Below are 21,553 nucleotides of genomic sequence, written 5' to 3' on the forward strand. Positions count from 1 at the left end.
AGTGAACTTATGAACCTGAACACCTCAGTATCTCAACACAAACATGCCCACAAGCTCCAGGCTCTTCGTATTGCTACCTGCGAACGCACTGACAGGATACGCCACCGTCCCATTTGCTGGGATTGCTGCACAGAAAAGCAGCAATCTTATCACATTCCCTCCTCGGATTGACGCACCGTGTCCTCCTTTTCTTTACCTTCGTTTTTGATCTGTTTGACTAAAGTTAGCGTGTGACAGACGGTGATAGGAAAACGGTTCCTGTGTCGCAGGAGCATCTGCTGTGGCAATTTCTGTACAGCTGCAGCAGAACCACACTACCTCTGTATTTCTACATCTCCGCAAAGTAAAAGAGGCAAAATGAATCTGGAAAAGTCGCCTCCCAAGATTTGAAAGGCATCAATCAGACATTTGCATGTGTCAGATTTCTCACACAAAGCGCCGCAAGCTAACCATCCGTGTAGCCTGGTAGCATCTGCGCTCTAGTTCTCCTGCTCCTGCACTGCCATATAATGAGCTGGGATGGAGGCGGGTGCTGCTCCAGAGCGGGTCAGGACATTAGCCTAAATGTGTCACCAACCTTAGCCAGCCTTGAGCTTGACTGGCCGCATTAAGTATTCAACAAGTCAACCTCGTCTTATTCTCTCCAACAGAATGTTCTTAATGCGTCATGACCCCAAAAAGCACTCTTCCATCTCTCTTTCTCTCTCTCTTTTTTGCTGCCATGCTCTTTGGACTCACCCACAAAGCAGTTGTGTCTCATTCCAACTGCCACCTTAAGTCTGAGCCTTGATAAATTGTACAGTGCCTCCCCGTGGGGATGTTGGCTGCGATCAGGGTACGACTGAGGACGACTTTGGAACACTACTCCTGGTTCCTCCTCTGCTCCTACAAGGTGGAACGTCTAGTGACATTTGGGGATCACTTGCAGTCAGAAGGTGCAGTGTAGCTCTTCAGCCATCGAGTGGTCTTATTCTGAAGCATAAAACATTTTACAAACCGGCATGTATCATAAATAGTACCAGAAGCGTTAGATTAACAGCAAAGGTTAAATTAATCCAGGAAACCAAACCCTGTATTTCTGTTAATAAACAAAAATCAGGAAAAAAAAAAAAAAAAGAAATTTCAGTAGAAAATGTGTATTGTGCCATTAATCAGCTTTCCAAGAGACAATGGGCCAAAAGCTTTGAAGTACCCTATTCATATTTTATAACAGCATTTCTGTTTAGTATGACATTTGTTATTAAAATACACTAATTTATAACATAGACATTCATGATTTACAAAATAAATGTGTAATTCACTTCAATAACATACTTCATAAAAGTATATTCACATGAATAAATAACACTCTACTGCTGTTAGCTTCATAGAACAGCAAATCAATCTCAGATATGTAAGCAAAACCAAAACACTGTTGCTTATTTCATTTTTTTCATGCTGGCGCCTCCTCCGAAATGTGTATCCGACTTGTACAAATAAATGGAGTTTTTAAAATGTTTAATTTATCAGACATATGTTGAAAGAAAATGAAAAACCTGTACACAGTTTCTTCTGGTTTCAACGGAGCACAGTATGTGTCAGCAGGGTCCAACATGCACAGGTATAAAGCTCAAAACCATTGTGTCCCAAATGGTAAAAAGTATCCATGACGTGGCTGGAGAGGAAGTCCAGTCCAGAGTTTAGACGATGAACGTGGGGAGTTCTGTGGAGAATTTCACGTGTACATGAGGTTTCATACATCCTGGGGGTGAACAGGACAGGGAAAGAGACATGTGTCAGAGGGGGTAAATGCAGCAAATGTAGTTGGTGATACACTAAAGTTGCTTTCATTGATTAAGACATCCAAACAAGTAGCAACATTATCATAAATTTGAGTCTTCAATCTACAACATATTGATTAGTGCAGCTTTAAAGCTTATATTAAAACTGTAGTTTATTTATCGAACCGGCGATGCAGCGTTTTTAAAGCCTTTATTGGATAGTGCAGCTGAGGGGAGCCAGGACAGGGGGCAGAGAGAGGGGATGACATGCAGCGAATGGCCCCGGGCTGGAGCCAAACCCAGACTGCAGTCTCTGGTCTAAACGTGGTCTGCCAGGTGAGGTACTGGGGCGCCCTGAGCCATGAAAATCTTTTAAGAAGAAATTATATGGATCATGTTCTAAATTGGATGTATGAAAATAGAAAAGCAGCTGTTAAGGTGAGACCATGTAAGTCTTTTCAACAGCAACCAAGAGTGACAAATCTAAGACTTAGTTATAGCAGTAGCACAAGAAGAAACAAATCAAGTCAGGGAGCTCAGTCAGTAATGTCTCATTCAGTTATACAGCATGTCTGCCCACATTCTGATAGCACGAGCTAATATTAGCTGCCATGAGCCGCCGGTCATATAAGACCAGGCTGTATTGGCAAAACCCAAATGCGAGTGTTTTACAGCTCATCAACTCAACTTCTCATTTGTGGGAGAGTAAGTAACCTGTTCCATCAGAACTCAAACAGTCTCACTTTAAAGGAAGCTGAGAACGTGAATATGTGCCCATAACAACAGGTGGCAGTGTTAACAGTGCTCGAGCGAGATTTTACGAGTTCAGGCAATGTGAGCTCCCTTTGCTTCCTGTAATTATTCATTAACTACTGGAGAAAATGTATATATTCAGAGTCTAGTGGGTATTCCTCTACCAAATCCTAACCGAGATAATAGAAGCGTAGCTTCCAGGTAGGGACAGCAGTCATGGCTGCCCTCTGGTGGGAGGGAGCACACTTTTACTGGCTCTTCTCGCTGTAGTTAGAATGGATCTTTGGAGTAATTGGCAAAGTAATTCAATTACTTTTGAGAGAAGTATCTAGTAAGTGTTACTAATCAGTAATTGTTAGTAAGTTGCAAAATTGAGTGTTAATCACTAAAATATCACATTCATAGAGCAACAAAAATTCTCTACCTACAAAAAAAAACCATTCATGAATAGCACAAGCGTTAACGACAGACATCACGTTAGGCCATCACAGCCAAATATCACATCAGGAGATACAGACGGGTGACAAATTATGGAAAAACCCTAAAAAAATGAGTGGCGACACATAAGAAAATGCAGATGCTTCCATGCAGGCCGTGAGGGCTGACTAAATGGATTGATTAATGACATGAATGCTATGATGTGCGGGCAGAGGGACACCTGTGGGAGATTTCCAAGCAACTCGTCCACAGACTCAGATTATCTACGACAAGGAATGGAACAACACCTTACTGGGTTTTTCTGTCATTTGTCACCCGGCTGTAGTCTCTGGTGATTAAAGGCAGCAGCACTCAGGAGGATAACGTGTTATTGTACTGCTGACGAGCAGCTGCACTTTTTCTCATACTCATTTTTGTTTAGCTCGTGTTGACCCCTTGATCAGACCGCTTCACTTCTAAAACAAGCAAAAAGCACAGGATGAGTCTCACGAAACAGCAAATAATGGTACGAAACAAGCAACGGAGAAAACAGATGAGTATGCCGGCCACAGGTAAGGCTCAGGCGAGAGCGGATATTCACCGATGGGCCGTGAGTTAAACTCTGTGTCCAGAATCTCCAAAGAATGCACCAAGTCCTGCTGTGAGCTGGGCGTGGCCTCTGTTGGATTGGCTGGACTCATCATTTCTTGTTCTTTTTCGTTCTGCATCTGCGCATAGACGTTGAGGCCTGGGATCTTCCTTGAGGAAAGATTTACAGTGAGGCAAAGGGATAAAGACAACAGCCTAACTAAGACAAAGAGAGCAAGAACACAACCGGCGGATCGGGAGGATGCCATGTTTCTCGTTTGCTCAACTTTCTGTCACGTCTGACTATTTGATAAAGCGCATTTGCATGAAAATCAGCATTTACACAAATACTAAAAGCTTAGATAAGGCCTGTGAAAGTGAAGTTTTATTCTGCCTCTGCTTGTCTGCAAATCTTCATGACCCTTCGCGCCCTTTTCCCTTGAAACTGAACCTTGGCGAGGAGACATAATTTAACATTTCAGAAAGGTCGAGTGCCTGTGTTCAAAGGGCTTAATATTGATAGCGACTGATGGCTGACTGACATTTCTTTCGCAAAGACTGACTTGACAAAAGAATTTCCACAGGATCTGATGTGTGAGGGAAGAGCCAATTCTCCGCCGCTGAGCGCTGGGTGTGCCGCTGAAAACGTTTGACAGGCAGCTATCAACCTTCTGTGCAGCCTCGCAGGCAGCTTTTGTTTACCGAGCTGTCAGGATCCTGTGACGCCTCTCACCGTCCCCCTATCACGTACAGTGTGACGACTATATAGACATGGCATTTCATGAACACTTTACCTCTTGAATTTGTAGATGACAAACACAGCTAAACCCACAACCACTACTGATAGCAGCATTAGCATGGCAGAGCCACTGTGGTTCTCGCTGGTGTCCACTAGGGGCGCTGCAGAGACAGTGAGACAAGAGCCACAGAGTGTAAGCAGCTAATAGTGAACACATTGTGTATTTCTACGCAGCTGAATCATGCATTAAGCACTCAACAGGATAATAGACACCTTTGCAGTAGGTGAATCATTTAATATACAGTAGTATGGACTTCTCTTACTCTTTATCTTATAAGCCCCTTTAGGACAGTAGCAGCATCCCCAATAGGAAGAGGCACACATACTTGTAACGATGCTCACTCTCTGAATGTCTCTGTGTAGCTACATGGTGGGAGCCAATCAGACACAGGGTTGGGGTTATTAGTCGGCTGGGGCAGCAAAAATAATAAAAATATACCTGACTGTCCACTGCATGTAGGTCTCCTGATAGTTTCATGCTTTACGTTCTGTCCCACTTCCTACAGAAGTACAAAGGCCCTCCTGGGCAGCTGTGAACACTGGCGGCTGTGTTTGTTTACCTGCTGATAGGTGCGCTGCATACACGGTGACTTGGACCCCTGGCCGCAACGTGAACTGGACGAGGTTTTGATTTAAGGCGCTGAGCAAAACTTCAGAGAGCTGTTGGGACACAGAGGCAGACATGATTTGAATAGTCAGTTTTATTTGATGCAAAAAACATAAGTATTGCTAAAGGTCATTGCCAAGATCGTCAAAGCTCAGACTCATCCATCTCGGGTTTTCACACGTCGGTTATTAACCCTGTTCCGACATTTCAGAACAAATTTGTTTGTTGTCCCGATCAATCTTTCCACGGGTTTTTAATGTCAGACTGAAAAATAATTGAGTCCAAATATCGCTCGCCCTTGACAGCGCCTCCGAAGGTGTTGTGGTTTAAATGTCTGCCAAGTCAGTTTGTGAGTGATTGATTCAATGATTGTAAACATAAATCTGAGGAATCAGAAGACGATTACTAAGACAGGAGAAGAAGAAAAAACATATTCTGCCGTACAAAATTATCTTTATTTTGTGACTTAATTAATGACAGTAATTAAATGGGTTGGAAACCTTTGGATGCACAGCTGAGTCAGATTAAGGCAGATTTTTTTAGCCACCTGGGGGCAGCAGAACAGGCTGAAAACACAACATGGACATATTACCATCTTCCGAAATTGACATACAGCCACTCATTTCCACATCCAGCAGACATGGAGCACCATTAACATCTGTTTAGAGCTGTGTTTCTGGCAGCCTGCCAGCTGCTATCAAACGCAGACACACACCCCTCCAGTCAGCTGAGACAAAAAGGAGCATCTCTGATATTTCTCCCTTTTAATGATAAAAAAACAATTCATTTGAAAAACACATGGACATTATTTTTCACCACAAAAAGGGATGACTAAATGTGATGTCAGCTGGACTTTAAAGAAGTAGCTAAATGCGCTACTATTTTCATCAGCTAAAACACAGACCAGTGCTACCTGTAACGGACTAATATCTTTAATTTACAAAACAGCTGAAAAATCACAACAGCACTGCCTGAAACAGACAAAATGAAAAGGCAGAGAGGTAAAATGACTGCATGTAAAGCAAACTCAAATCAACACTGAACAAAGGACATTAAAAGGATATTATAGCATACAAAGGCGATAGATTACCACTCTGATGATGATCTGTTTCCACTGAACAGTATTTGTAAGCACCCATGACCCAAAGAAACCTCCAGCTTTGCTGTTTATATAAGAGTCTTTGTCGTGGGACCTTTCCACTGTGATGCATAATGCATAGGATGTAGCCTCACTTGAGCTCTGCTTTCCAGACTGGCAAGTAACCTTCTGCACTGAGAACATCTAACTTTGATATAAATCAGGCAGATTACCCTGACCCGAAGGTAAACTACAGAAAGCCGGAGTCCAATCTCATTCACTCCCAATCTCTTTCCCAACATGGATCCATTCATGCAATTAGAAATCTCAATCCCCGAGCTCTAATCCACATGCACAATCTGAAAATGAAATGTGCCTCTTTTTAAACCATAAAACAGGTTTCCTCTATTTAATCTGCACTCATGAAACAAGCACATATGGAGCTGCACAGAAAAGGCACAAAGCTAAACAAAATCCTCGGTTTTCTATCTGCAGATCCCTTTTTTTTTTCTCTGCAGAGGCTTCATTTATCTTATCTGCCTCATTTGCCAAATTAATTGTGATATGAGTAATTTCTGTAGTGTTTCATCCTCCCCTTTATATTTCTTAGCAGTTTAAATTTAGACTATGCTGTGACTAATTTCTTTTTCCCACTGTATACCAGGGTCAGTGAATCTATTATACATTCTAATAAGCAGAGCACGCTCTACACTTTTAAGATGCCAACCTTGAATGAAGATTTATCGCTGGCTTGTAGGGCAGAGGATCTTTCCAGGCGATCAAGGTGTGAGCGGGGATGGAAGAGGAAAATCAAATTGATTTCCCTCTCAGTTTCCTTCTCCACAGATGCCCGTGGAATTCTTCCCACGGATCCGACATTATTATCAGTCATTATCTATTACGTGAGGCTCAGAGCTAATTTGGTCCATCTTGATACGCCAGTGATTTAGTGGACTTATCAACCATGGCAATTTCTTTGTCTGGCTTTTTAGGCTCTTTTGAGATTCCGGCCCCCCTCCCACCTCACCACCCCACAGGATGTGACTTGAGGGAGTTTAAAAGTCATTCCCCCTGATAACTTGTTAATACTTGTCAGCCTTATTGATGAGTCTATTGCAGAGGTTCCTCAGGCGTGTTCTCGAATTAGACTCATGGAAAGACCTGGCCATGCTTCAGTAGATCGATACTGACATCTGCTGGAGGAAGGAGGAACTTAAATTTGGGCTCATTTTCCAGGGAGCAATTACTGGACAAGCTGCTGTTAGAAACAGGATCAGCCATGACTCACAAAACAGCAAAAAAGGAAACAGTGTTTCAAAGTTGTGCATGGGGTTGTGGTAGAATAAGAATGAGGATAACAAGGAGAAATCCATCCACCTACACAAACACTGCCTGGGGCTGTAGTAAGGAATGATGCTGCTGGAGCAGGCAGCGCAGCAGTTGTTGTCTCACCTGATCTAAATGAGCAGAGTTCTTCTCCGGTTTCCCCTCAGTTAGCTGTTTGTCAGGGAGAAGGAAAAACTCTGCTGCTGTGGGTAAACCTGGCAGGACGGTGACCAGAAGCTGATCCTCTCTCACGCCTGTGGCCTGAAATGCAACAAGAGGGAAAGGAGTTAGTTAAAAAGGCAGGCATGCATTTAGGCGAAGGTGTCCTCTTGATACTAAACCTGCCTGTAATGTGCTCGTAGCAGTAGGTTTGGAAAACTGTCAAGTACAAAAACTGCCACTGACTTCTTGCTGAGATTCATACTTCTGTCTGTACTAATTCGATCAAAGAGTAGTCTTGGTATCGGTTCTGAACCTCATCTATTGCATTAACACTTGAACATGGATGGATTACTAAAATAGCTTCCCTGGCTCAGGCAGAGGGACCCATGAGCTCAAGGTGCCCCTAATCCACAGCCGAAGCCTCTGTAGTACATGACTGTGATTATTATTTCGTGTTGAAAGTCAAAGAGCTCAATTGAAAGGGGGGTACCCTGGTCATGTTTTGCTCCCGATACCAGTCGGAGTAGTCAAGGGCATAATTTCCACTGGAGATGGAGGTCCCCCCACTTTTATAGTTCCAGCTTCACGTACACAGTAAAATATCTCTGTCTACCAGCCAGAGTCCAGATGAGAGAAGCTCTGAGTTGATCAAAATGTTGATAGTCTCATTTGAGAGTCGCCTCCAATTAAACTCAAAGAAATTAAGCTTAACAAGCAGCAGCCAGTGCTTAGCAAACTTTTCTGCCCTGAGTTTCGCCTCTCTGTCATCATACGGACTGCCCTATTTTATTGGGGTAGGTTGTTGAGCTTGTGCGCAGCCTGGGAGGAAGACTGCAGGCTCTGCTCAGTGCATGAAAATATACCGAGTGCGAGTTTTTTTTCCAAAAAAGACGGAACTAATTATCAATCAGAGATAAAAGAGGAAAGGAAAGTGGTCATTGTGGTGAAGATGAAAATACAAGATCATTCATCATAAAGGAAATTAAGCATAATTTCAGGGCCTTAGTGTGTCAACAATGCAGCAGTTTTTTGCTGCATGCAGCTGTGTTGTTACACAGCATTTGTAATTTTAACATGATAACTGAATTGAATAGGTTAATATAAATGTCTACAAATGCAGTCATATACATGCAAAGCTCTCATGGGTGGATTATCATGCCATCATCCATCCATGCATGATAGCATCACAAAATGTAAACCATGCCTAGCTCCTGTCAGACAAATGACAGAATCTTGATGTATATGTGTTGCTGTTCTGCTCAGTCTGCAAGGAAGGCGCAACAAATCGAGAGCATGTAATTTACTGCATGTTTTCACTGATCCCTGCAGGAGCCTCTGTTCTTGTTCTCGCTCTTGCGCGGATTTGCTGCAGTGAATCTTGTGAATGTGAATGTTTTAAGCTATCACGTCACATTTTCATCTGAAAGTTTATTTTGGTGTTCTGCCTTCCAGGCCGGGGTTGTCATGAAAAAAATGATGTCAGTAACAAATAACAAAACAGACATGTTCACTGAAGACTGAAGAGCCGGGTATATTTTTGGCATCAATTTTGATTTGCCGGATCAAAAAGTGTGAAAATATGATGCAAGGCCCGGATTGCTCCTTCCTAGGAATCAGAAAGGTATTGATGTTGTGACAATGTTGTAAAAGAACAGGAAGTTAATGAGGCAAAAATCTGTACCTGACATGTCATGTGTGGGTTTGAAGCATGTCTTGCACTTGACACGTTGCAAGCATCCCTCCAGGTCAGTGCAGACGATGCATTAGGCACATGCTGACATTTATTCCTCTGTATGCTGTTCCTCCGTGCTTCATCCAGAACCTCGTTACTGTACGGCCCTGAACTCACAGTGTGTGTGTGCGAGCCACTGCCATCAGCATGCTCTTGAACTGTATTTTTACCCCTCTCCTCCCTCTTGCCTTGTCATTTATCATCATAAAAGTCAGATTCATGTCTCAAAGCCTCAGGGAGGTCACGCTGCACTTACAGACTGTCAGAGGTCCAGTCAGGCACTGACAGTATTTACCAGAGTAAAGCAATGGTTTCCATAAAAAGACCTCAGAGCCGTACCTGGATCAGAGAGTTCTTGATGACTCGGCTCACATCCAGCCTCCATTCTGCAACATCGGGGTTGTGGTCATCCAGGTTTGATGAAAAGGCAAGCAGATGAGACTGGAAGTAGTCTGCAGAGAGAATAGTAAATTCACGTTTAGATGCTTTGATTTTTCATCTGTCATTAACGGCCTTTAGATTCAGCTCATGTGGAGCAAAATCTACCACCTTCTTTGGAGGACAGTTTATTACAACCTGTGTCGCATTTTCAGAGTTCAGTAGGTCATACATCATCATTTCAAATCTCATCAGAGTAATGGCAGTGAAATGGGGATACACCTAGTCCATTGTTGTAAACCACCCAGTGGTTCATCCAGATGATCTAAAGCACTTTAGATAAAAACGAATAAAAAAAACCCAAAACAGGAGCCAAAAACGCAGACTTGAAGGTGCCCTGTGGAGGTTTTACCACTAGCAGCACTACAAAGCAGTGTTTTTATGAGTGGGTCCACGTTTTGCACATGCTCTAGCAGTCAAACAACGAGACAAACGCAACCAGTTCACACTATTCCACTAATCTACAGCTGGTGGTAAAGCACAAAGAAACAAAGCAATGTAGGAAAAAAGGGTGCAAGCTGACAAACATGGATGAGAACAATGTAGAATAAAAAAAAAATGTCTTAAAATACACACGATGTGTCTTTGTGTTTAACACTGAATGTACAGAACTTGTTGCATATTTGCAAGAATCCACAGGGCACCTTTAAATAACATGAATGAGAACAGTAAGGATCCACTGATCCAAATTTGTCCCTATATTGATTCCTATACTCTAAACTCTAACAGTACCAATCCAATATCTGGCCTATAGTGATCAATGAGGCACTATTATGAACCACGGCTGCTGTGGCACAGCTGCTGACCCAACATGACTAAATGAATGTTACTGACAGCAGAAACAGAATGACATTGATTCACTGAGAAAGTGCATTTAAACTGGACATTCAAAGATGTATGTAGGATCCACACATCTTAAGGCCAGAAGGCCAAAAGGAGTGAGTTTCAAAGTTTAGGAGCAACAATTTCAGTAGCACTGTCTCGGTTAGCTCTAAGCCCAGAGTCAGGAACAACCAACCAGCTCTGATCAGAGGACCTTCGAGGCCTGCTGGGGACTCAGAGCTGCAGTGGCTCATTAATGTCGGCAAATGCTTCACCGTGCGGGTAAGGGCTATGCTTTGTTGCACAGCTATTTTGTGGATGTACGAGAATATCATGCAGTGGTTCAGCATTGCAAAAAGAAGTCCATCTGTAGTTTGTAATTTGTGATGTGAGACAATATTTTACTTTTTGCCTAATTGTCATTCACAGACGTTTGGGGATTGGTTTAAAACCTGATCATCAAACTCTTCTGAAAGAAGTCAAGATCTCAGCAATTAGGTTAAGAACCACTTACAAATTCCTGGATGGTTCATAATAATTACTTACAAATACATAATGCATTATACATAAGCCATTCATAAGAAATCTTTATCATTGAACAACACTTTCTAAAAGCTGACTCATTAGAATTTGGTACCACTTAGGTATAATATTATAATACAGCAAGAAGATATTATAATTATTAGCTATGATAGAAGGATGATAGCAAAAAACAAGGAAAATAAGACCCAAGTTGTAATTAGCTGACTTACCCTTTAATAATGATTCTGACATCTATGTGTATCTAATTAAGTTGACTGTGTTGTGACATGTTTTCAGTGTGCTTGCACAGCTACAGAATCCCAGCGGTGACGGAGCCACAGACTCGACTCACCATGGACAGCGATGGTTTTTCTGTCCTGCAGAATCGTATTCCCTGCAGACACCTGCACAGTGACTGTACTGATGCCTTCCCGGGAGAATGTGCACGCCACGCTTCCCTCCAGGGTGATTACTGGCTGCTGGGGGAGAAAGAGAGAGAGAGAGACGTGGAGAGGGTGGAGAAGGCGGACCTAGAGTCAGAGTCTGGGGGTTCCGCTAAGAGACCCCTATCAACAGCTGGCCTCACACTGCTGTTATTTACACTACAGAGGTGTCAGCCCGCCGCGCACTCGTCCACACACACACGTGCACGAGCGCACTTTGTGCTGTGCTGCACTCAGTGTCGGGGCCCACAGAGACTCCCTGTGTAACACCAGCAGCTCCTGGCTGTCATTACTCACGTCTCCATTTGTTCAAATAGCTTTAAGATGCTAATAGTGCCGCTGTTTATTACCGGCTGACATAACTGGCTGTCCTTGTGGAAGAACCCTGTTGGTACTGAACAAACACATTTACACAACCACAATTATGAAGACAAATAGTGAGTGGAGCATCGCTACATGCAGGACCTCTGGTATACAGTGCGTCTGTTGGTCCAGAGAGATGGGGGTTGATCTTTTTAGTGTCTCAAAATCACCTTCCAGTCTCTTCTAGCTATAAAACAGCATCTTAAATCTGAAAACTGCTCAGAGGTAGTGGATTTGGCATTACAGCAGTGTTATATTTAGTCACCTGTGATTACAATTTGTGGCTCATTGATCACATTATATTCACTTATTCTACAATCCTGATTACAAAAAAATTGGGATGCTATGTAAAATGTAAATATAAAGAAAATGGAATCATTTGCAAACAAACAGTGTTGCAAATGATTGTTACTGAGTGTTCCTGAGTCCATGCAGTAACCTCCTTTATCCAATCATGTGTTCACAAAGTGGTGAACCTCGCTCCATCCTCGCTTGTGAACGGCTGAGCCTTTCCCGGATGATTTATACCCAATCATGATGCTATCAACCTGTTTACCTGTGGAATGATCCAAACAGGTGTTTTTGGAGCGTTCCACAGCTTTCCCAGTCTTTTGGTCCTGCTGCCCCAACTGAAACTCTGAAACGTGTTGCTGCATCAACTTCAGAATAAGCATACTGTATATCTATATCTATATGTGTGTGTGTGTGTGTGTGTGTGTGTGTGTGTGTGTGTGTGTGTGTGTGTGTGTGTGTGTGTGTGTTGGATTGGCAGAGCACTTGCTCTGGCATCTAATACTGCCACAAATGGGTTTACATTGAAGTAGAAAGTCCAGTGCTTTTCACACAGACGCTCAAGGGTAACACTTGTGTGTCTGCCTGAGACGCAGAGGGTCGTGACACAGCATTGTTATTTAACGTTCTGGGAATGTGAACAGGTTGATAAAGGACATACAGCGACATTTGGAGAAAAAAGGCTTGAGTTTTTCAGTCAGCTTCCAGAGAATCAGAGCAGAAAATAATGATGGAAAACCAATCCCCCTTTATAAACACACGCATTAGCGTTGTTTGTTAAAATTCTTCGTTAAGACATTATGGCAATATCAAAAGCATATTTTACAATGAGGAAATGAGGATATCAGCATATCAGTACTAGTGAGAAGTGTCAGGTTACACATAAAGGCCAGGCGGCTTGTATGAAGATGATTAAACGTTACTGGTCAGCTGGTTGCCACACAGCTGACAAAGCATAAGTGAAGCTGCTGATGCCAATCAGCTAATGCAAACACCGCTTAAAGTGCTCCACCTGAGAAAATGCTGTGCTTCAGTTTCCACTGGCTGCTTGTTAAATCATACTATCTTCTGTGGTGTGGCAGCTTTCGAGCGGCTGGCTGGCTGAGTAGCAGAAAATAACCTCAAGGTGTATTCAGACGGAAGGGGAAGTGGGTTTTAGATGCAGCACGACTGCAGACTAAGTCAATGGAAAAGCATGAGTTAGTAAGAATAGATGCAAAAATGAGCCAAGAGACAAGATTGTGTAAATGTAAGATATTTCACAAATATGAATAGTGTTGTTGCTGATGGTACTCTGCCTCTTATCATCACAGATGGGTTGCCACAGTATCCATATTTCAATTATGATTTTTTTTTTCCTGATGATACTGTTTTATATGCCCCAGACGCCACCCCAGCACAGGCACTGACCTGTCTTCAGTCAGCCTTTCCAATGATCACTCCTTAACCAACTCTTTTTATTCACTCCTTGTTTGTTATGCAATCGTGTTTCTGTTTGGCGATTATGTTCTTGAGAATGTTTCTTGTTCTCTTGGAAAAGAGATCTGAATCTCAATGACACTGACTGATTAAATAAACATATATCTACATACTGTTTCTGTATATATATAAATATACAGCTTTATGAATTAAGTCCATAAATGTACACAGAGGAGAGGAAGAAAGAGAGACTGGAAGCAAACTGCATGAGCAGATTGGTGAGATCTGAGATCAGCCAGAGACAGACACACTAGGCGCTGTCCACACAGGTTTGTTCACCAGCTACACGAGCACTCGTCTAGCAGTTAAGTTTGTTTTTAATTTTTCATCTGAAGATGCAATGATAATTAATGTAACTTCAGTTGTTGGGTTATAAGTAAGGCGATGTAATTATAATAATGCCATTTCCTGAATGATTCTGGAAATAAACTTTGCTGTCTTGTATTTCTTTCTTTTACTTTCTTTAACATGTCATTTGTCAGTGCTTTGATGGGTACAAAAAGAAACCCTTCACACCATCGTTGTACTGGGGTGGCAGAAGAAGTTTCAAAGGCAGAAATCCCCAAATCTGTATGCCTATAATTAAAACTATCTGCATGGCTACATATCACTAGAGCCTGACCCGTCAACTGTGTGGGACTGACCAGCTCTGTTTGGCAGGTTCAGACTTTAGCTGGAGGAACTCAGAGTAAAATATATGATGGATACACTTCACTGAATAGCAGTAATTAAGCTGCTTTGTCAGGTCCTGTCACAATAGCATGCTCTGCAATATTAGACCTGCCTACTGTCAGTAGCTCAATATCAACAGGAAAAGGTTGAATGACTTAAAGCCTGACTGTAAGCATGATCTTCAGGAAAAAAACAAAAGAAAATTCTGACTGAGCATGCACCTGAAAACAAAATGATCCATTTACATATAAAGTCTTCATATAAAGTCTGGCAGCAAAAGGTTTAATGAATAAACAAAACAATTAAATAAATATGTAAACTAATAGCAGCAAAATCAATGAAATGGGTTTTTCTCAGTTTGAAAAATAACAACATTCTGTCACACCACTCTGACACCCTCCACCTCGGGCTGAACGGTTAGTCGATTTCAAACTGGAATCACAATGTGAAACAATGTGATTAGCAAATCGCAAAGGCTGCAAATTAGGATATACATTATGCAGTGTGTCTGACCCTCTGTTCAAAGCATTTGTCCTCAAATAGGTTTGTCCAAGCACCACAACTTCTCCAAGCAGATGCTGTGGACATTGAAATAAAAAATAGACATACAGTATATTTAGGCCAAACTGGTCTATTATTGTTTCGTGTTTTAACGTTCTTATAATAATAACATACGACCTCACTCAAGACATGGACACAAGTCTTTGACCTGGGCGACTCTGACCAAATATGGATTTCAAAAGTCTTCTGAACACAGGATAAAATATGTGCAATTCATCCACATAAGCATGTCCTCCAGCCAAGTTGCCCTTCCACAACTGTACGTAGAATGTGGGGAAAAAAGTTGAGATGAGTATTACGCCACAGCAGCTGATTTGTGGTCAAGCAGCAAGACAGTCAACCTGTCTGAGAAATGCAATAAAAACCTTACACAATTAAGTTTTTTTTTTTTTTTTATGCTGTCAAAAATGAGTAAATTGGGCGAAAGGACTATTGGTTGGCCGTTTCTCTCACAGCTGGAAAAAGCAGAGTGAGATTATCCCCTGGCCTGGTGGAAGGTAAACAACGTTACGTTTCTGATGCCGAGCAAACTGGCTTGCAAATACGTGTGAATACCTGCCACAGGTTTGCCATCAGAGAGAGTGTTCAGCGCTGGAGGCAATGCAGTCATGTGTCAGCATGCATGTCTGAAATCAGCAAAGACTGACATGCTGGTTTTCTTGACAAAAAATCTGCAAAAAAGGCTGCAATGAGCGTTGAGAGGAAGTAGAGCTGTCAAGGAAGCAAGTGTTGTGTGAGGCTTCTGCGTGATTTTAAGATTTTATTTGTTCCACACTTTATCCTAGCCTTCCTGAAAAAAGACAAACATGCTGTTTAAAAGTTAAATGCTGGTTATCAACAAAGAGTTGTTTTAGTTAAATGCTGTGCTACATGTACATCCCCATTTCTATGATTATTTTTTATCTTTTTTTTATCAGTACTCAATTTTTGTCAATTTATAAGCTAAGTGTTGGATGTAAGTAATTAATGTTCCATTGATTACAGATGTACAATGTTTAGATGTCGCTCGTGAGCTATAAGTGAATGACCTACCTGTTTCAATGTCAGAAAGATCCCATAATGTTTGAATTTGTATTGGTATTATTTTATTCATTCAGCTCTTGTAATAATTCTTCTGTGTTTGATTGTTCTATGTCCTGCGCCAATTAATCAAAAAAGCGCAATTTGATTTCTTTCCCCATATCATTCAGCCCCACCTCCACGTTGCCTCCAACATACACCTGATTCATTGGTTTCAGTTTGTCAGTTTTACTTGGTTGACACTAACACAGAGTCCAGGTTAAAACTCTCCATCTGACACACACACTGTCTTGCAGCCATCATGGCTTCTCTGGTCACAAGAGAGCTTAGCATATCAGTGCTAAGGCTGGCATTTGTTTTTAATCACTGAGCTAAAGACTCTACACCCTGCACTTTCACAGTCTGCTCTACTGTGAAAAATGACACCCGGCATCACAGTAGGATGCAAAAAGCTTCCTCCTCCACTTGCCATCGGATCCAACTCTCTCCAAGCCTCATCAGCCCTCTGGGAAAGGATACCATCATCCAGGCTTGTGGATTGAAACAGCCAGAACTTCTCTTCAACATCATCCACTGTCACCTCCTTGGGCAAGAGATAAGGGACCCTGCACATCAAATACCTCAGGGAAGAATATGGCAGTCTGCCGTCGATTCATGCTGCCGCCGCTGCATGTTGCAGCAGTTCGTCCCCACAGGGGGACTTGCAGAGCATGTAATCTGCTGCTGTTGTGAAGTAGTTCATGACATCACTGAAGAATCCTCCCAGCCGAAGGTTACCTTGGCTCTCAATGAATACATGTAGCCGATAGATAATCCCTCGTCAGTTAGCTCGTATTCTTTGTTTCTGTAAAGAGCAGGCCGACATCCTTTCTCCAGCCTTATCTATCATGTTGACATGTTCAGCTTTGCTGATGGTGAGCTGAACTTTTTGAAGCTGTGGCTCTAATGTCAGAAGTAAAGTTCAGATCCTCCTTCTGAGGAGTCTGACTTCAGGTTCAAACTGAGGAATGGCCCTTTTCAAAGAGAGCATAAAGCTTTGATTCTGGCTCAATCAAGACCTTTTAAAGCTCTTCTCTGCTGACTTGAACTGTGTGGGGTTGGATGGTGAGGGCCTCTGTCCACTTGCTGACTTACTGCTGGGTTGTATTATGGGATTGGAGATTCTGGTCTTAAAAAAGTTGGAGGATAACTTCTTGGTCTTCTTGGTCAGCTAGTTTGCTGGAGCAGGCGTGTGGGGTCAGATGCAGACATGGGGGAAGGGGTTTGGTCTTCAGAGTGGGACCAACTGAAGACGTGGTTTTCCGGGTGGGACCAGTTGAAAAGAGTTCAGCTCCCTTAGCGGAGCTGAGAGGCATTGGCTTTGTTTTCTTGCCTGTTGCCTCTTCTGCAAAAAACAGAGTCAAAGGTTCCCGCTGCTGGAGCAGCAAGATAGACATGTTGTACTGGACAACTTTCATTGCACATAATTTGGATGTCGTTCAGCACAGTTTCCCTCTTGGTGCTCTTGTTGAGTAAATAGTATATTGTGGACCTCTATGTCGACACATAGCTATCTTGCTGATTTTTCGGCAGGTGCACGAGGTGGTGTGCAACTAACTAAGTAGACATGGGGATTCACTGCCTCTGTGGATGCTGCAACTGCTTTCGTTTAACCCTGCATGAATATGGCATGGGCAGCTGCAAAGCAAACACAGCTGGACCATGACACTCTTGTTTTTTTTGAGTTTGAGGTAGATGCCTTCTCCAGTAGATGTTCTAAAATTCATCAAGTTTGAGCAGCACTACTACTATTTCACCAGCACTCCTCCAAAACAGTCATTTTTACCACAGAGAACATGAAGTGAATTCAAAATTCAATTGTTCAAATTCAATAGAATTTGAACACTTCCTGCAGAATAGTTGGAATTGTACTCTGCCATCTTGCCTTTAATGGGAGGTCAATCACTCACATTCACTATGCACACATGGCTGGACCAGCTCATTTGTTCTTATCCATTACTCTCATTTTTCTATTGTCAGAAAATGTAATAAACTTCACATATTTCACCCTCATGATTTTTTCCATTCTAGGGATATAACTGAATACATACCTAGTATTTGCATTTTTGTTGTAATTTTATATGACCCTTTATGTTCAGTTAGTGAATATCAGTTGCAGACTGTGCAGAATGCATGGTGGAGACGTCTGGAGATGTGGAGGTATGGGCATCTTTCTAGGAATTTCTACGGCGCATGCGCTCGCTTCTTTTTTTTCCCAGCTGCCATGACCCGCCTCTCACATTTTGATTATGGGTTTCACTGCAATAAGTAATACTATAAGTACTATGAAAATTCATGTTTAACCATCTGCAACACACGGACGATATACTTGGCCAACTCAAACATTGGCAAGCAAGCTATCTTGCAAATACATATGCAAAATTAGGCTAACGTCAACTCAATTAACAATGTCAACTTTCTACATCCCCCAGTGGAGTTAAGAGGACCTTAACTTTGCAAAAGAGTTCAAAAAAATGTCATCGCTTGAGGAACCAGCCAGCTGGAGTGAGGAGAGGGAACAAGAGGAAGTAAAGGTTGCCTCTGTCATTTTGTGGATCTTAGCTAGTGTTGCTTAAAATGACATCATGGTAGGTCAGTGAAGGCAAGGTGAATCAGTCCAGCGCCATGATTGGTTAAATTCAGGCTAGCTGCCTGTTGGTGTATTGCTGCTGCCTCTTGCTGTGAGACTCATGAGGCATCACCCACTTTTGGCATACTTTATAGTGACAAATCATGCCAGCATATGTTGGCGTGAAAATGTGTACCTCAGTGCAGATGCGCCTAAAATGTGTACGGGTTGGCTGGTTTGCAAGTTTTATTGAAGCTGATTAACAAGGCCGCAATTTTTGCAACCTGGATCCACAAAAATAGCTTAACAAGATAATGATTCTCATATTTTGGAGCAGTAGAGTCAGCAACCTACTTAATTACAAAAAAAGGCTAATAGAAGTAAAAGCTCAGAGAGAAGTAGGAAAGTTTTGAGTGTACAATACCTCGGTGTTATTTCCGATCCACCAGATGTAGGTGACCGTTCCCACTTGGCTGGGCCACAGAACAGCAGTCAGGTTCACTTCCTTATTCCTCACCGCCACAAAGGGAGCTGAGAGATGGATATACTCCAGCTGACCTACTCAGGCACATATATACATCACAGAGTGAACTCGATGCACTGCACCGCAATGTGCAGAAACAGGAAGAAATAAATACTTTATCGCTTCAAATGAAGGAAAAAAGAGGTGGAGAGAGGGTTTAGAGGTGGGTGGGGGCGGGGGTGATTTTGTTCAGAATCCTCTCCTGCTCTGGGACTGTTGGATGCCATCTGTGTGTTATTTTTCATCCGTGGCACTCCTGTGCCTGCGGTGGCTCTATTTGTTCGGCTGGCACATAGGATTGACAGATTGGTGGGGGCAACGCTGCTCCCTGATCAATAAGTCAGCTCCGATACATCTGTCACCCCCTAAATACACCGGGGGTGGTCAGCGGCGTTACGTACGAGGCTGCAGTGGCTTCCGTGGGCTGACGCCTGTGAAGCATAAGCTGACTTGAGTGAAGTGTAGTGGGATTTGTTCTATCTCACTTGTTTGTTTGGTTCTGGGGGGGGGGCATGTTCTGTAAAGAGATAAAGCACAGAATGTGCTATACTGTGCACAAGCTGACAACCGCAATTCCACTGAATGTGATAAAAAGCGAGCAGCAGAAAGAGCTGAAGCATGATTGCAGAAATTGGAGACAGTCCTATCTAAATAAATATCCATTGTATACAGAAATCATATAAAACTCCTCAGCAGCTCACATGTTACATGCAGGTACAGCATGGTGGTCTCTGAACCGAGGCTGTTCTCCCCAGTGGCAATCACCCGGTAGATCCCCACAGCTTTGTAGATGTGTTTGATCCCGTCCTCAATGGAGCTCACATTGGAGTAGGTCAGAGCGTGGCCGTCTCCGAAGTCCAGCGTGATGCTTGTCCTCGCCCCGTCGCCCTGCGTAGGACAAACACTTTCGAGGAATGTGCAGGTCCCTTTATCTCCCACAGACTCACTCAGGTTTCAAGTAAGTTGTTAGACTGCACTGCACTTCACCTGCACAGAGCACTTGGCTCTTGGAGAAAGATTTGTGATGGTGATACATATTTTTTAGATTTTATTTTTATGTGGTTTAATTTATTGATTTCAGTTCTTTTAATTACCTGATTTTTTTCTGAGCTGTATGAAGGTGTGTGTCAGGGAAACTGGGCTGAAACTGCTCACCCAGCACAAAAGCCAAGCCTTACATTGGTAAGACCAATGCGCTTATGTAGGCTCTGGTGAAGTTTTACAAACGTATAACTTTCATGGACTGAACGCTCAGAATTCAAAGAGCAATAACCTGTTTTTTTTTTTTGTTTGTTTTTTGAGGAATCCTGTCTAAAGTTTTAAAGACATTTCATTATCAATGGTGGTCAGTGGGGAAAATGTCTTTGGGCTACAATGGCTTTTTTCATTACAAGTGCAATTGCAAGTTGCTCCTGATAGAAATTGGCAGCCAGGCTGAGTCGCGGTGCCGTATCCAGCTCTTTTACTCCACCCATGGCTCTCTGGAAGTGTTGCTGTGTCACTGTGTCAAAGTCTTTTTGTGTTGGGAAGAGCAACAAAAGCTAAACTAAGTAGTTAGTGACAATTTTCCACTTTGTTTCCTATATCTGAATATTAGATGCTAACATGAAACATTTTAGTTCAGTGTTCAGTTCATGTTCAGTGTTAGTATGCACAGGGAGTGAAAGGTATGGTTATGCATATGTTGTCTTGTATGATCTTACACTTTGTAGTGCTGTCTTATGTAGAAAATACTGATAATTGAGATTTTACCCTTGTTAATATTCTGAATACAATGACTGTACAGATTACTACACCAATACTGTACCAAGTCATGTACTTGGTGTGACATGAGGCTTCCTGAGAAGTACTAAAAACAGCTTACCTCCTCCAGAAAAACAAGGAAGGTGACATTGGTGCCCAGCGTGGCCGTCAGCGTGCCCTCGCTGGTGACCAGGTGGAGACCTTTGGGTGCTTGGATGGGACACTGCTGCCTCCTGGCTGTGTATTCTGTGCTGACTCCGGCTGTACAGTTATTAGAGACCACCTTTCTGTAGCTGGGGTGGGAAAACATAAAAAGCTTTATATGTCTGGACACGAGCTCCGACAGGGCAAGTGAAGCACAACAATGAGTTAATTAAAGGGGCAAAAAAACAAGTTGTGTAGCGAGGGTACTATTTTTAAAAAGAGATATTTGAGTCTAAGTACATTTTTGAATGCCATTGTACTGGGGTGGCAGTAGATGGGATCAGATTGGAGGTGGATATCTCCAACATTTGAAATCATTCCCTGTTTTTTTATGTGGTGCACTATAGTTACCGTCTGAATCTGACTGTGTAAATGTATGCACTAAATCGCCCTCTGACATTCCACAACGGAAGGAAAACAGCAGTGTTGTTAGCAGAAAGCACTGTTCAGTCACAGACAATGTTTTCATTTGCAGATGCAGGCTGAAAGTCGTCTGGAAAATGTAGATGTTCACATTTCCATTCTTCGTTCGGACTCCGTGCCCACGATGGCCTAAAAGCTGAAATGATGGAAAGCTCCAGAACATCTACTAAATGGACCTTGAGATGAGGTTGTTCTGTCACAGAGTCCATTCTGGAAAAG

At 42.5% G+C, this 21,553-nt stretch overlaps 1 protein-coding gene across 1 annotated transcript in view; it reads right to left on the bottom strand.

Moving 5' to 3' along the window:
• Positions 1 to 1,328: 1,328 nt before the first annotated feature.
• Positions 1,329 to 21,553, bottom strand: part of LOC121625943 (VPS10 domain-containing receptor SorCS1) — a 154,084-nt gene continuing 133,859 nt past the window's right edge. The window contains exons 18-27 of the mRNA XM_041964276.1: positions 20,829 to 21,000; positions 19,666 to 19,852; positions 18,866 to 18,999; positions 11,357 to 11,480; positions 9,562 to 9,674; positions 7,455 to 7,589; positions 4,878 to 4,977; positions 4,313 to 4,418; positions 3,532 to 3,689; positions 1,329 to 1,741 (exon numbers count right to left, since the gene is read on the bottom strand). Coding sequence (XP_041820210.1) covers positions 1,680 to 1,741; positions 3,532 to 3,689; positions 4,313 to 4,418; positions 4,878 to 4,977; positions 7,455 to 7,589; positions 9,562 to 9,674; positions 11,357 to 11,480; positions 18,866 to 18,999; positions 19,666 to 19,852; positions 20,829 to 21,000 — 1,291 coding nt within the window. The 3' untranslated portion in view covers positions 1,329 to 1,679. The remainder of the gene's footprint in view (positions 1,742 to 3,531; positions 3,690 to 4,312; positions 4,419 to 4,877; positions 4,978 to 7,454; positions 7,590 to 9,561; positions 9,675 to 11,356; positions 11,481 to 18,865; positions 19,000 to 19,665; positions 19,853 to 20,828; positions 21,001 to 21,553) is intronic.

The sequence above is a fragment of the Chelmon rostratus genome, chromosome 3, assembly GCF_017976325.1.
Source record: "Chelmon rostratus isolate fCheRos1 chromosome 3, fCheRos1.pri, whole genome shotgun sequence".
NCBI classification, from domain to species: domain Eukaryota; kingdom Metazoa; phylum Chordata; class Actinopteri; order Chaetodontiformes; family Chaetodontidae; genus Chelmon; species Chelmon rostratus.